The sequence below is a fragment of the Myiozetetes cayanensis genome, unplaced genomic scaffold, assembly GCF_022539395.1.
Source record: "Myiozetetes cayanensis isolate MyiCay16 unplaced genomic scaffold, myiCay2020 scf5-8, whole genome shotgun sequence".
In the NCBI taxonomy this organism is placed as follows: Eukaryota; Metazoa; Chordata; class Aves; order Passeriformes; family Tyrannidae; genus Myiozetetes; species Myiozetetes cayanensis.
In genome coordinates this window covers 12789301-12801433 of record NW_026087742.1, presented here as the reverse complement: position 1 = coordinate 12801433, position 12133 = coordinate 12789301, and the positions used below count along the sequence as shown (strand labels likewise).

At 37.4% G+C, this 12133-nt stretch overlaps 1 protein-coding gene across 1 annotated transcript in view; it reads right to left on the bottom strand.

The window, feature by feature from the left end:
- Positions 1 to 865: 865 nt before the first annotated feature.
- Positions 866 to 12133, bottom strand: part of NCAM2 (neural cell adhesion molecule 2) — a 270726-nt gene continuing 259458 nt past the window's right edge. Inside the window, exon 18 of the mRNA XM_050331536.1 lies at positions 866 to 7185. Coding sequence (XP_050187493.1) covers positions 7074 to 7185 — 112 coding nt within the window. The 3' untranslated portion in view covers positions 866 to 7073. The remainder of the gene's footprint in view (positions 7186 to 12133) is intronic.

The window sequence follows — 12133 nt, the reverse complement described above, 5'->3', positions numbered from 1 at the left end:
TGTTAACAGGACTCTGAACAAGTTCTCTCACCCTCAGGTTTTCAATACAAAATGGTATTTTTGTTAATTGTTAATGCTGCCACTGAGACTTAGGGGAACACATGCCTAAGACATCTGCAAGGTCATACCTGAAAGGTGTGTGGAAGGAAGAAGATACAGCTGTGAAGATTTTGTTGGGTAGAACAATATGTTTCTCCTATGTATGGCCCCTCCATTCTTGAGCTGTTGTGGTTTTTTAGAGCTTAGGTGGCACTCAGAAAGCTGATTCTTAGGCATAAATACACAATCTAGCAAGTTTCTCTTAGGTCAGTTCATTTTATTGGTGGTAAAAAGGAGGCCATAGATTTTCCTCTGCCATTTCAGGGAAGTGCCAGTGCTGTATTCTCTGAGGTGTGCTTTGCCCATCATCCATCTTACTGGAATGCAAACCAGCACTGCAGGAAAAACCCACTGCATTGCAGACTATGCCTGTTACCATCAGCTCCTGGTGGTGCTAACACATTACAAGACTTTTGGAAAGTTCGAGGCTTGGCAAAATAAGGAGGCTTCTGCTGATAATACCTTTTTTTGGCGTATATTAAATACCTTTAAAATGTCTCACTGGTATAGAAAAAAAGGAATATTATCTATCAACCCTAATGCTTAGGGGGCTGATCATAATGGGCTTCGAGCTCAGGATGCTACACTAGATGTGTTTTGACAGAAAAGAGAATAATAAATTGTAGGTCTGTGTGAGTATTTTTCAGTACTTCTACAATGGGGGTAAAATAATTGATATGTTTCTTTTTGGCAGTGAGACTCCTAATGAATAAGACATCTCGACAGAAAGACACTTAGCAAAAATAAATGTAGCTACAACACTTCATTAAAGTAAAAGTATCTTTACTATTAATATACAAATGGTGAAGAGTGACAAATAATTGATATACTTTAAGCCATACTTTCAATGTCTTTCATAAATACAAAACCAGCATCTGCGATATTACTTCTTTTTACAGTATAGAGATATATATATATACACAGCATTTCATAGGGACATAAGATTCTGAAACAATAAACAAACTAGCTCCAGTGGTAGCTAACTTATCAATATATATTTCAGGTGGCATATATCGCAAGTGGGCTGTTGACAACATGTGGAATAACAAAAACAATATATGGTATGCTTTAGCTTGTACTGTACACAGCATACAAATACGTACCGAGTGCTCATTGTAGCAGGAAAGCTTTTTTTTTTTTTTTTTCCCTTTTAAAACCTTATCTAAGTAGTTCAAAACTCTTAGTGAGAACTCTACACCACGAGCAACAAAATTATCTCCGGGGGGGGTCTGACTGCTTTATGTATTTGTCACTGCTCTGCAGAGACTCTGAGGGTTTGTTTTCTCTTTCCTTCGACCCTGCATTTTAGCTTTTAAAAATTGTAGCCTAATGACATGGTAGAGCTAAAGGATACAGCAGGGTTAATGTTCCCACTTCTCTGGTTTTCACAGCTCACAGTGCCCTGCCTTTTGGCAATGCCCTTCAGCAGCCTCTCCTGCTTCAGTAGCTCCCCGTTTGTCCTGTCAATGCTAAGGAGAGATGCCCCCGGTATCCAAGCCCTCTCTTGGCTCACTCTTTGGCACCCGTTCTCTCTCTGGAAGTTGCTTTCCTGAACTCTGTTGGCACTGCGCCTGGTCATCCCGCCCGCTCTCGATCTCACCTGTGACTTAAAAGCTGCCAATACAAATTTGGCAAAAAAATATTTATCTCATTTCTCTGGGCTAAAAATGGCCAATATTCAAGTTTGAAAGTCAAACATCATGAGGCTCTCAAAGCCTGTTAAGAGAAAAGATAGACTGCTAAAGTTTGATTTCTCAGAACCTGATCCAAGGCCAAATTTGTAAGGCTTCTTTTTGGCTCAAGTTCAAATAAATTGATACAAGAACACATCTATACGTGCAATGGAAATACTTAAAACTTACCGCTTAAGATCACTTAAAACTTAGTGAGTGGTTTCCCACCGCTACTAAAGAACTGCTGTCAAGTGGACAGGCTACTTCAGGAACTGATATGAAAAAATTTGAAAAAGGGGGATGGATCCTTTTTAAAAAAAGATTTATTTAGCCATGGTAGATTTTCATTGATCAGAACAATTATCTAAAGCTAAACAAAGGGATTTAAGGAGAAGCAGTACTTTGTAGAATGCTTTCATCCTCACCTAAAGAAGTGTCGCAATCGCAATGAATTATTTAAAGAGATGTTTTATTTCTGGACACATAGTAAAGTACGGGAAAAAACTGTCATCAGATATTCTATCACCATTTCCCTATCAGTACAAGCTCCTGATAGAAAAACCTCCTCTGTGCAAAATGTTAGCAGGAGCCTGGTGGGACATTTAAGTTCCACTTCCACCTAGAAGCAACTTGATCAGCTGAGGACATGCGGAGCCTCGCTGAGGTGGGTGGATGGATTAAATGCAGGCCCTGCTGAAGTAAGTTTGTGTCTTACAGCCCAGCGACACCTTGATTACACTGTGGCCCTTCCTGCAGCACCCTCAGCACCCCTCCATGGGTCAGTCCATAACAGGGGTCTTGAGCTTTTCCAGTAAAAGGCCTTTGTGGAGGTCCTTTAATCAGGAGTGAGCATCATCCATCAGACACAACTACGCTACAAAGATGTTACTTCCCAGGACAGCTTACCCCATAATGGTGAGGCTGCAAATGACTGCGAAACAAATGTTCACTCCAGTTTTACCCCAGAGGTAAGTTGGTGGGAAGATGCTCCACACTGACTTTCAGATTTGAGAAAAGATTTTAATTTTTTAGGTCTAAGCACTTAAATAGAACTAAGGAGAATTTCTGTCTGACTCTTCAACTTGATAAATTGGTCAAAACACCCCTACACATCCCCCATGTGCTCCATCTACTTGTAACTTTTCAGCAGTAATACACCCACTATGACCATCAGTGGAATTGTGATCTCAGCTGATTTTTGCAAATTTTGTGTTTAAAATATTTACGTGACATGACAATAGTATCTCCAGTTTAATGTCACGGTAAAGCTGTCAATTATTTTAAACAGGCTTTGTAGACAAATTATTGAAGATTTTTCTTTAATAAAGCAGAGTGGCATGCTATCAAAAAGGCACAAATACATTTCCATTATCTGGTCTAGGAAACAGAAAAAAATGGCATGATGATTATACTACAGTTTGATGATTGGCACTTAAATAAATAATCAAAGTAATTACCATCATAAAAAAGAAAGCCACTGGTTTTTTTTGGATGAACATCAATGCAGAGGCTGAAGACAGCAGGTGGAATTTACTATACCAGGGACTGTTGTCAAACAGCCTTTGGAGATGACGGTCACTGTGTAACTACGTTGTAAATATCTATGAAGAGATAGAAAGTAGGCCCAATCCTGCAAGTTCTCCTATGAAAATACATCCATCTTCCTGCTCACATCCACCCCACTGGTGTCAGTGAGGTGCCATATGAGGGGTGGGTTCAGCCACACAAAATTTCTTGCAAGACTGAGGCCTAAATAAATTAATCTTTGTCACATTAGGCATTAGCATCACCAGGATAGTAAATATTTTTAAAACCACAAAAAAACTTATAAGTAAAAAAAAAAAAAAAAACCAACAAAACCAAGAAAAACCTCTCCAGGGTACATTCATATACTAAATTGTAAACTATTAATTAAAACTTTGTTACTATTGTGGTAAATCAGAACAGAGGTCTATTAAAAAAATTATAACAAGGAGTTCTAAGTAATTTTACTTAATTGTACTCCTTACTTTTTTTTTTTGTTGAGATTGTCACTGCCACATTTCATATCAGTAATAATTTCAATGGCTCCCTCCCACCCTTGTCCCTGGAGTATGTTAGTGTAACAATTCAGATTACTTTTACAAATAGTTATATTTTGTCAACTCTTCTGACATTTCATACTAACACTTAAAATTACTTTTAGACAGTAAAAGTGACATTTATACAGATATCTGTTGCTTTTTTTTTTTTTTTTTTTAGTCTAGAATAGGAAAAGGAAATAAACAAATGTTGTTATTCCAGTTCTACACATATCTTACAAATTACTATGAGCTGTCCCTCATTTGGAAATATTTTCAAATATCAGTGTTTTTCAGCATTCTTTCATAGAGTTTGGCTTTCTCCTGCACAGCACAGAGTCAAAGCACAAGAGATTACCTATTAATCCACAGACCAAAAAGGTATGCTTGGACAGTCCATCAGGAAATAGAACTGTTTTATTGTCAGCCCTCACATAGCCCAGCTGGCAAGAGGCATAACAGCAAGACATTAAATACTCCTGGAAACCTCTTTTGATTTGTAAACCAATATAGTGAGAAATGCTTTTACTTCCAATTTTGATATAATTTTGCAGGATATTTTGCTTGTAAAGAGCAGCACAGGCATATTAGTAGTAAATGTACTAAGAGGTCTCTTAAACCTTCTAATCCCTTCACATTGGAATTAGAGGTCATACTGGGGGGGAGGGGGGGGGGGGAAGAAAGAAAAAAACCCACCAATATAGAGATCTTAGGCCATGATTTTTGTGTGTGTGTGTGTGTGTGAGTAAGTCCAACTAAGAAGTACTAAAACTTGAAATGCATCTGCAGTTGAGCCTGGACAGTGTTATTTCTGCCCATATTGTATAGGCAGCTTCTTGTGCAGCTGATCAGGCTGGCTTCAGGAAAAGCACCATTTGCCTAGGAGGATTGACCCATGTGGATATGCATGGTACCACCTTACTTTGTGATAGCTGGTGGAAGAGCAAGGATGTCTCCTCCCTTCATCCTCACCCTGGTAAAAATATTGTGTGAGAGGATGTTTAGCCACACAAACCACATTGTTCTCAACTGCTGGAATTGCCCGGGTCCCTTCCTTGCATTTTGCTAGAGCAAATGCACACTTTGTAGAAAGAATATGTAATTTTATATATATATATATATAAATAAGACAACTGGTTCTCTTAAGTATAGGTTAGGGGGCAGTTCAGCTCACTGTGCACTCAGAAAGAAACAGAACAGAAATTTGACAGACAAGCAGCTATTTGGTGGTACTGCCTGCTCAGGATGTGGGAACAACAGTGTGAGGTCATAAGGGAATGTCTTCATCTTTTCTTCACCCAGAATTAGTGCCTTAGCATTAAGAGAAACTTCTTTACAGCAGTTTTGTATTATTATCTGCCATGACTTTCATCCCACATTGCTATCCCCTCTTACCCATTCTTTTCACTTTGGTACTAGTTTTGTAAGAGCTTGACTTCTTGTCTTAACCACACCAGTGGTATGCCTCTGTCCTCAACTACTGGGTTCATTGCAGGTATTTCCCAAAGTAGGGAAAGTTGTAAAAAAACCCCATAAAATACCTGGTTTTGAAAAAAAAAAAAAAAAAAAAAAGAAGAAAGATCTAAGAGCTAAATATATCCTCCTCAGCTCTTTCAAATGCACTTAAGCTTGGGTTAACAAGAAGGGTGTTGTGACATTTTCCTCAAATTTAAGGACACCCTTTTGTAATTCACTTTCAGTTTTACTACACAAAAGTCAACCAATGTAAGAACTTCAAATATGAGCAAAATTCAGATATAGCATGGACACAAAACAATTTGCTGAGCAAAGCTACACTTGAATCTCAGGCATGACTTAGATATGGAAAATCCACCAAGTTCTCTACCATTTACTCCTGACAAGCAGAATTTTTCAGTCTAGTTTTCTATATGGTTTCTGTACTTCTTCCAAAGCAAGACTTTGAAGAATTTGGTAGGTGTGGATACACTATGCTGGAATGGAAACAAACTATATTGTTCCAATTAGTGGCATAATTAAGTCAATGATACTAAATATGAATGAATTTTGCATCAAATAAATCCATCAAATTTCGAAGTGGGGCATGTTGACCAGAATAATAAAAAGAAATATCTTAAGGAAAGCTTGACAGGAAAAAAAATTAATTTGGTTGAATATAAGACTGTATTAGTTAATAATTTAATACTGTTCCTAACTGTTAAGACAAAGTCTGCCTTTCTGTTCCTACATTTTATGTGTTAAGACAAAGGGTATCACAAAGGACGTCACAAAGGAACAACTACTGTTTCACTAAGGCTAACTTTAATGTTTTATGTACTGATTTGGAAAGAAAATTTATCTATTTTACTAAAACACAGTTTCATCCCCTAACTAAATGGTTTGAACTAAGAGAAAAATGAATATTCTATATGTATAAATATGGTGGGACAAATATTGTAACTTCTCATTTGAAGACAAGATTATGTTTAAAAAAGAGTTTTCTTTCCACACCTTTGCTGCATTTTAGTTCACATGTAACCTCCAAAACTTTGATATAGAAAAAGCTGAGCCACTGAAAATCCTGGAGCCTTTCAGGGTCACACTGATGTAGTTAGGATGAGGCCAATATACCATTACAAAACAGTTACCAATTTTATTCAAATCCATATATACCATCGTGGTTATCAGCTTTTCATTTTACTGAGGAACCCAGGTGAAACTGCATGTGGACTTGCCTTTGTGTTTAACAGTGGTTTTTTTTTCTGTTTACTTCAAGTGATAATCACAGCTGCAATGACTACTGAGTGTCTGCCAGTGCTAAGGTCTTAAAGGTTATACTGAAACTGTTTTTCTTTTTTTTTTTTTTAAAGGCAACATAAACTTTCATTTCATTATAAATGGAAATAAATACAGTAGCATATGGCACTTTATGTATGTAGCTTGCACTGTAAGACCTGGAGAGACCTGATATGCTATTTGTGGCTAGGGTTGCTCTGCAACTTTTCTTCTAAATAGACATAATTTGTCACAAAATAAATTACAGTTCTTATTCTGCAGATTTGTCAAATTTATACCATGGGACTTGGTGTCAGCAAAACTACGTACTAAAACCATTAACAAAAAAATAAAAAGGAACTGTAGACAGGAACTGTTTCATCATATGTACACATGTACTAACTATTCCAAGCTTAAGTTTCCCAAGAAATTAAGGTCAGCTGTAAAGTTTTGGTCACGGGATTACTTCAATCCAAATGCATTATCCAGACAGCTGTAGTTTATCTTATTATGCTTTGCTATCATCTTCTTTTGACTGGATGATGTCATTAGCAACTTTGATTTCTATGGTTTCTGGGTTTAAAGCTTCTTTGCCATTTTCCTCCTTTAGTGGCAGTTTCCTATCAGAAAAGAAGAGGAATCATGATAAGACATAAATGGCACAATCTGGAATTTATAACATATGTGTGACTTACACAGTTCACAGTGTTTCTAAAACCGTAATGTATTGAAAATAATGTATAATTATTTTATTATGAGCACCAGGGTTCTTTGCTTTTAAAGAAATCCATATTAACCCTTTCTATTTCTATAAAGCCATGAAAAGCTAAATGTCACATGATAAGAACATTGCTCCCCAAAATGCAGTTTCTTCAATAAGACAAAATTAAAAATAGAGTGTCAAAATAACTTGACCCAAGACAGCACAGAGATAAGAGTTCCATAGGATACTGTGCAACACTTACAGTCCAGCTTTTTGCTGAATCTGGATTAAACTCTTTTTTAATGTCTGTTTGTTAATGTAAATTCAGTTTTATACAAAAGAACACAGCTATCATTGGAGATTATACCAAGACACAGGTAAAGAACTTCTTATAGTGCATAGTTATTTAAATATTTCTACAATTTCATTTTCACAGATCACACAATATGGCTTCATTAATAACTTACAAATCTTCTAAGACTAACTCTGAGGATTTTTATAATGCTTAATACCAATGGCAAAAGAGTCTCCACCCTTTTGAATGTGATTTCATTCAAAAAGGTCTAGAAAATCATTGATTTCTTACTGCCAGTAATGAGCTGTCAAAAAATATAGCTGTCAAAAAGATATATGGATTACTGAGATGTTCCTGTAATAATGTCTCCTGGGCATAATAGCTGTTAATTGTGATTCCAGTTCGGGTTTGCATATGCCTTTTTTATTCATAATAACTCTTAAATCTTTCAGTAAATTTCCACTGTGATTGCTTTGATGTCCCAAAGAGCAGTAAAATGTTCAAAACCTGTCTGAGGAATCCCTTAGGAATGTCTTATAATAACAGTGTTTAATAACAGCAAATAAAACAAAACAATACCCGAATTCCCAGTCTTATGAAATTTAAGCCACCTGAAATGAACTAAGAAAGATGCTTTTTATCTGGAGGTTAAAGAGTGAGCACAGCCTATATCTGAGAGAAATCAAAGAGAAGACTAACTTGTTCTGTTACAGTAAAATACACGGGGTATATTATCAGCTGTCTGGCTCTGAGCACAGAGGGAGGTCTCTACTAATTGACTGTTTCCCATAGCACACCCAAAGGAAACAGATTTCAGCCCTCAACAGGACGCCTGAGAGAAGGGAAACAACAGAATCAACACAAATGTATTTTTAACAGAGGATAAAACACTGGGGCAGAGGAGGCGCAGCTCGTGAGGTGCAGTTTAGGTGAGCAGGCACGTCTGTCAAAGATCTGATAAACTAGTGATAAAAAAAAGGGGAGGAAAAAAATCTAATTTAACCTAGTTTTAATAAAGGCACAGTAATTTTTCAAAAGATGGTGCTGAAAGGGAGGAAATATTTAGTCAAACTAAAAACTGGCCAATGGACAGAATATAGTGTGTGGGAATTTAAATAAATTGGTCAAAGTGAATGCTAGAACCCTATTGAAGGATACTGGGCATCACTAAAATCCGTGTTCCATATCAATTTGTGATAAAATTAGCCTTGTTTTACATACAAATGAGGAACAACAACAACAACCAACTACAAACAAGTAAAAAATTTTAGTCATCAAAACTTTCCATGTACCACTCTTTGACTATATTGTCTTTAAAAACTTGTGGTAATTTTTTTATAGGATGTGAGTTACCAGTGCAGTTATCATTAGACATTGTTCTTTTTGACTATGACAACATTTTGAGTTTTTTGGAATATTTGTCTTCATTTGATTCAGATATTATTCATATTTAATCTCTATTAAGAGATTCAATCATTTTCATCTTTCCATTAACTAAAGTTACACCAATTACACCAATTTTCATACACCTATTTTTTTCTTTAGTTATATCTCTTTGCAATCATTTTATATATTTCAGCTGGGTAAACTAATCCCTTCAAATCTTAAGCATTTTATAATAACGTCCTTTTGGGGAAAAAAAAAGGACTAGAGAACTTTAAAAGGCTTTTTTGCTTTAATCAGATGCTTGCTGCAATCAATCATTAATACTATTGACTTCCTCTAGCACTGCATGTGGTCTAACTGCAATGGTCTGCTGATATTACCCATACAAAACTTTAACTAGAATATTTACTTTCCTATTTTAGAGAAAAATGGCTCCATTTTAATATTGGAATTCCTCCAACTTCATTAATACTAAGAAATATTCAACCAATACTGGAAACACAATAATGTCAGACTAGGAAGGTAATTATAGTCCCACATTGCATGTGGTATTTTAATCATATTACAGAAATGTGATATGAAATGTACAGCTTAAATTGATTTCCTTCCAGCATGATTAAAACTTGTTGACTTGCAGGTAAAAGTGCTTTGAGCTAATCTGTTACAGAAGGATTCCAAACCTGGCTTTGACAAGAATCACCTGAGATAAGGTAAAACATAGATTGGCAAATGATATACTGAGTAATACAATAAAAATTATTGTTGTAAGAGCAAGTAATCTCTTTACTAGTTATTTCCCACAATTGCTTAAATGGCATTTAAAGTTCCGAGTATAATTTGGCATTGTTCAAAACAATTCAATTAATTTTTCAAAATATTTCATCTAACTTAACCTCAAGGCTTATCTTGTATACCTTTAAGACAGCCAGAATTAGTCAGAATGCATCCCATCATGTGTGAACATTGCCTGCATGAAATGTCCTTGAAACTTTTCTTTCCTGCAGGCTAAGCCCTTCTCTCCAAGATCCCTGCTGGTCATCCTCACCCTGCCCAGCATGTGCCTCACTGGCTGTTGTTGGCAATGTGTTTTTGTGTTATTCCTACAGAGAGGCTGACTTCTTCTCTACTGCATCCTCTGTCAGTGGCATCTCACTCCTGCTTCTCTGTTTCACTGCTTATGACCCATTTCTGAGCCAAAGGTCTTTCTGTGTTGCCCTACTACCACCAGTGTCCCTCCAGGTGTCCTGGTTGCATGGTGCTCTTTTCATCTTTAGTTTACTAAGTGACACTGTCCCAAATCTTTGGCTGACCTCTGTCCCGCTGTACCTTGGACTGCTGCCTTTTGCCATTGGTTGTGAGGGGAAAAATTACCAAGAAGGAAACTGTCATCATTATTAATATCTCTTAGCAATCCTATTCTTTCAAGGACATAACACCCATCAAAACCCTTATCAGTTGTTCCTATGATTTAGTTTGTTTGTGGGTTTTGTTGTTGTTTTTTTCCCATGACAAGGGAGACTGATTCTTTCCCCCTCCCCTAAGATAATAATACATTTTTGATTTTAACTTTCTCATATTTCTCTCCCGTCAGCTGTTCTAAAGATTGTGACAAGCAGAATGAATTTAACTGGATTTTTCCTGGTATTGTGTCCCCTGCTAGATGCATCTTATTTGTATTTGCAAGATCTGGTGCTACAAATAGCCTTGAAACCAACAACTGTGGCCTTGGTTCCTTACCCACTAATATACGCTGTGATATCCAAGGCTTGCTGGACTTGTACAGTGTTTACAACTTCATTCCCCTGACTCTTTAGATAACTGTGGGTTCTCCACTGTTTCCCTCATTATAAATTCTAATATGAAGAGCAAACATCACTAGTCATTCAGCAAATTCCCCAGTGATTTAATTAACACAAGTTTAAAGTGTTCAGCTACAGGTTCTTCAAAGAAGTATAAGGCTTAATGTGCAGTTACTTAACACACTCCCTATTTACTATAAATGTCAATGACAGCAAGTAAAATACCTTTTTATTAAAAGTTCCGGATTTTGCAGTTGTAGATAATGGGAAAAAAAAAGAGACTGTTTTATAAGAACACCCTCTCCTGTTAAAAAGCAACTGTGACTTCATCAAATAATGAACAGGTAAATTTCTTTGTAGCCCTGACAGCTTTATAATCTTGTGAAGTTAGAGACTTTCACAGCACATGGAAAATGTTGGGCTACAACCAAAGAAACTTGGAGGTTTCTTTAATAATTTCAAATCAATTAAAATTCAAATCAGAAATAAAACTCTTGAGCAAGCAGTTCATGCTCTTTAACACCAGTATTTGAGCTCTCAATAGAAAGAATGGTACTGTCATCACCTTTGTTGACATATTAGTTTCTCTTCAAGCTAAATTTTTAAAGAAAAAGAAAAACATCAGAAGCTCTCATTGTAACAGCAAGCTTAGCAAAATAACAACTTGCAAATTTATGGTCCATCCAGATATTGAAAACTGTTGCTCAGGTACAAACAACAGCCACTCTGCCCAGTTTAGTCTGTTCCAGGGGCTGCATCAGCAAAAGAGGAGAGGACCTCACTGTCAGCACCCGGGATCCCCAGGCACAAGGCTGGTCCCCACAGCTCAGGAGGTCGCTGGAGTCTGTGAGCGTGGGCAAGAACTGCTGCAGTTTCTGTGCCGACAGAAACTTGCAGGGACACGAAGGGGGCACAAGGAAACAGAGCAAAGCAGCTGCCCTTCAGCTCAGTTAATCCAATTACACCACGAGGACTTAAATACTCAGCTAAGCTCTCAGTGAAATGAATGAAAGCAGGAAGGGAACACCCTGTGAAGAGCTGGGTTTCTGGGGCACAGCATCACTGTGCCCTACCTATGGGATGTGTGTGTGTCAATCTAAAGCTATTCCTGAGACCCAGGAGATTCCCAGAGTGGTGAATAACTGCTGAATGGGTGGTAAAGATCAGCTGTGACCAACTTAAAAAGTCCTTATACTGCTTGGTCACCACTGCAGAGCCAGGAGGGCTTGGGGAGTGAGGTGGCTGCAGGTGCTGGGGCTGGGAGGGAAGGCAGCATGGGCTGTGCCCTGCCTCTGCTGGCCAAGGTTCCCCTCGGGGTTTGGAAGTTAGCCAGGAATGGCAGGGGAGCACTGGGGCAAGCTCTGGTGCAGCCTGAGAGGCAGGGA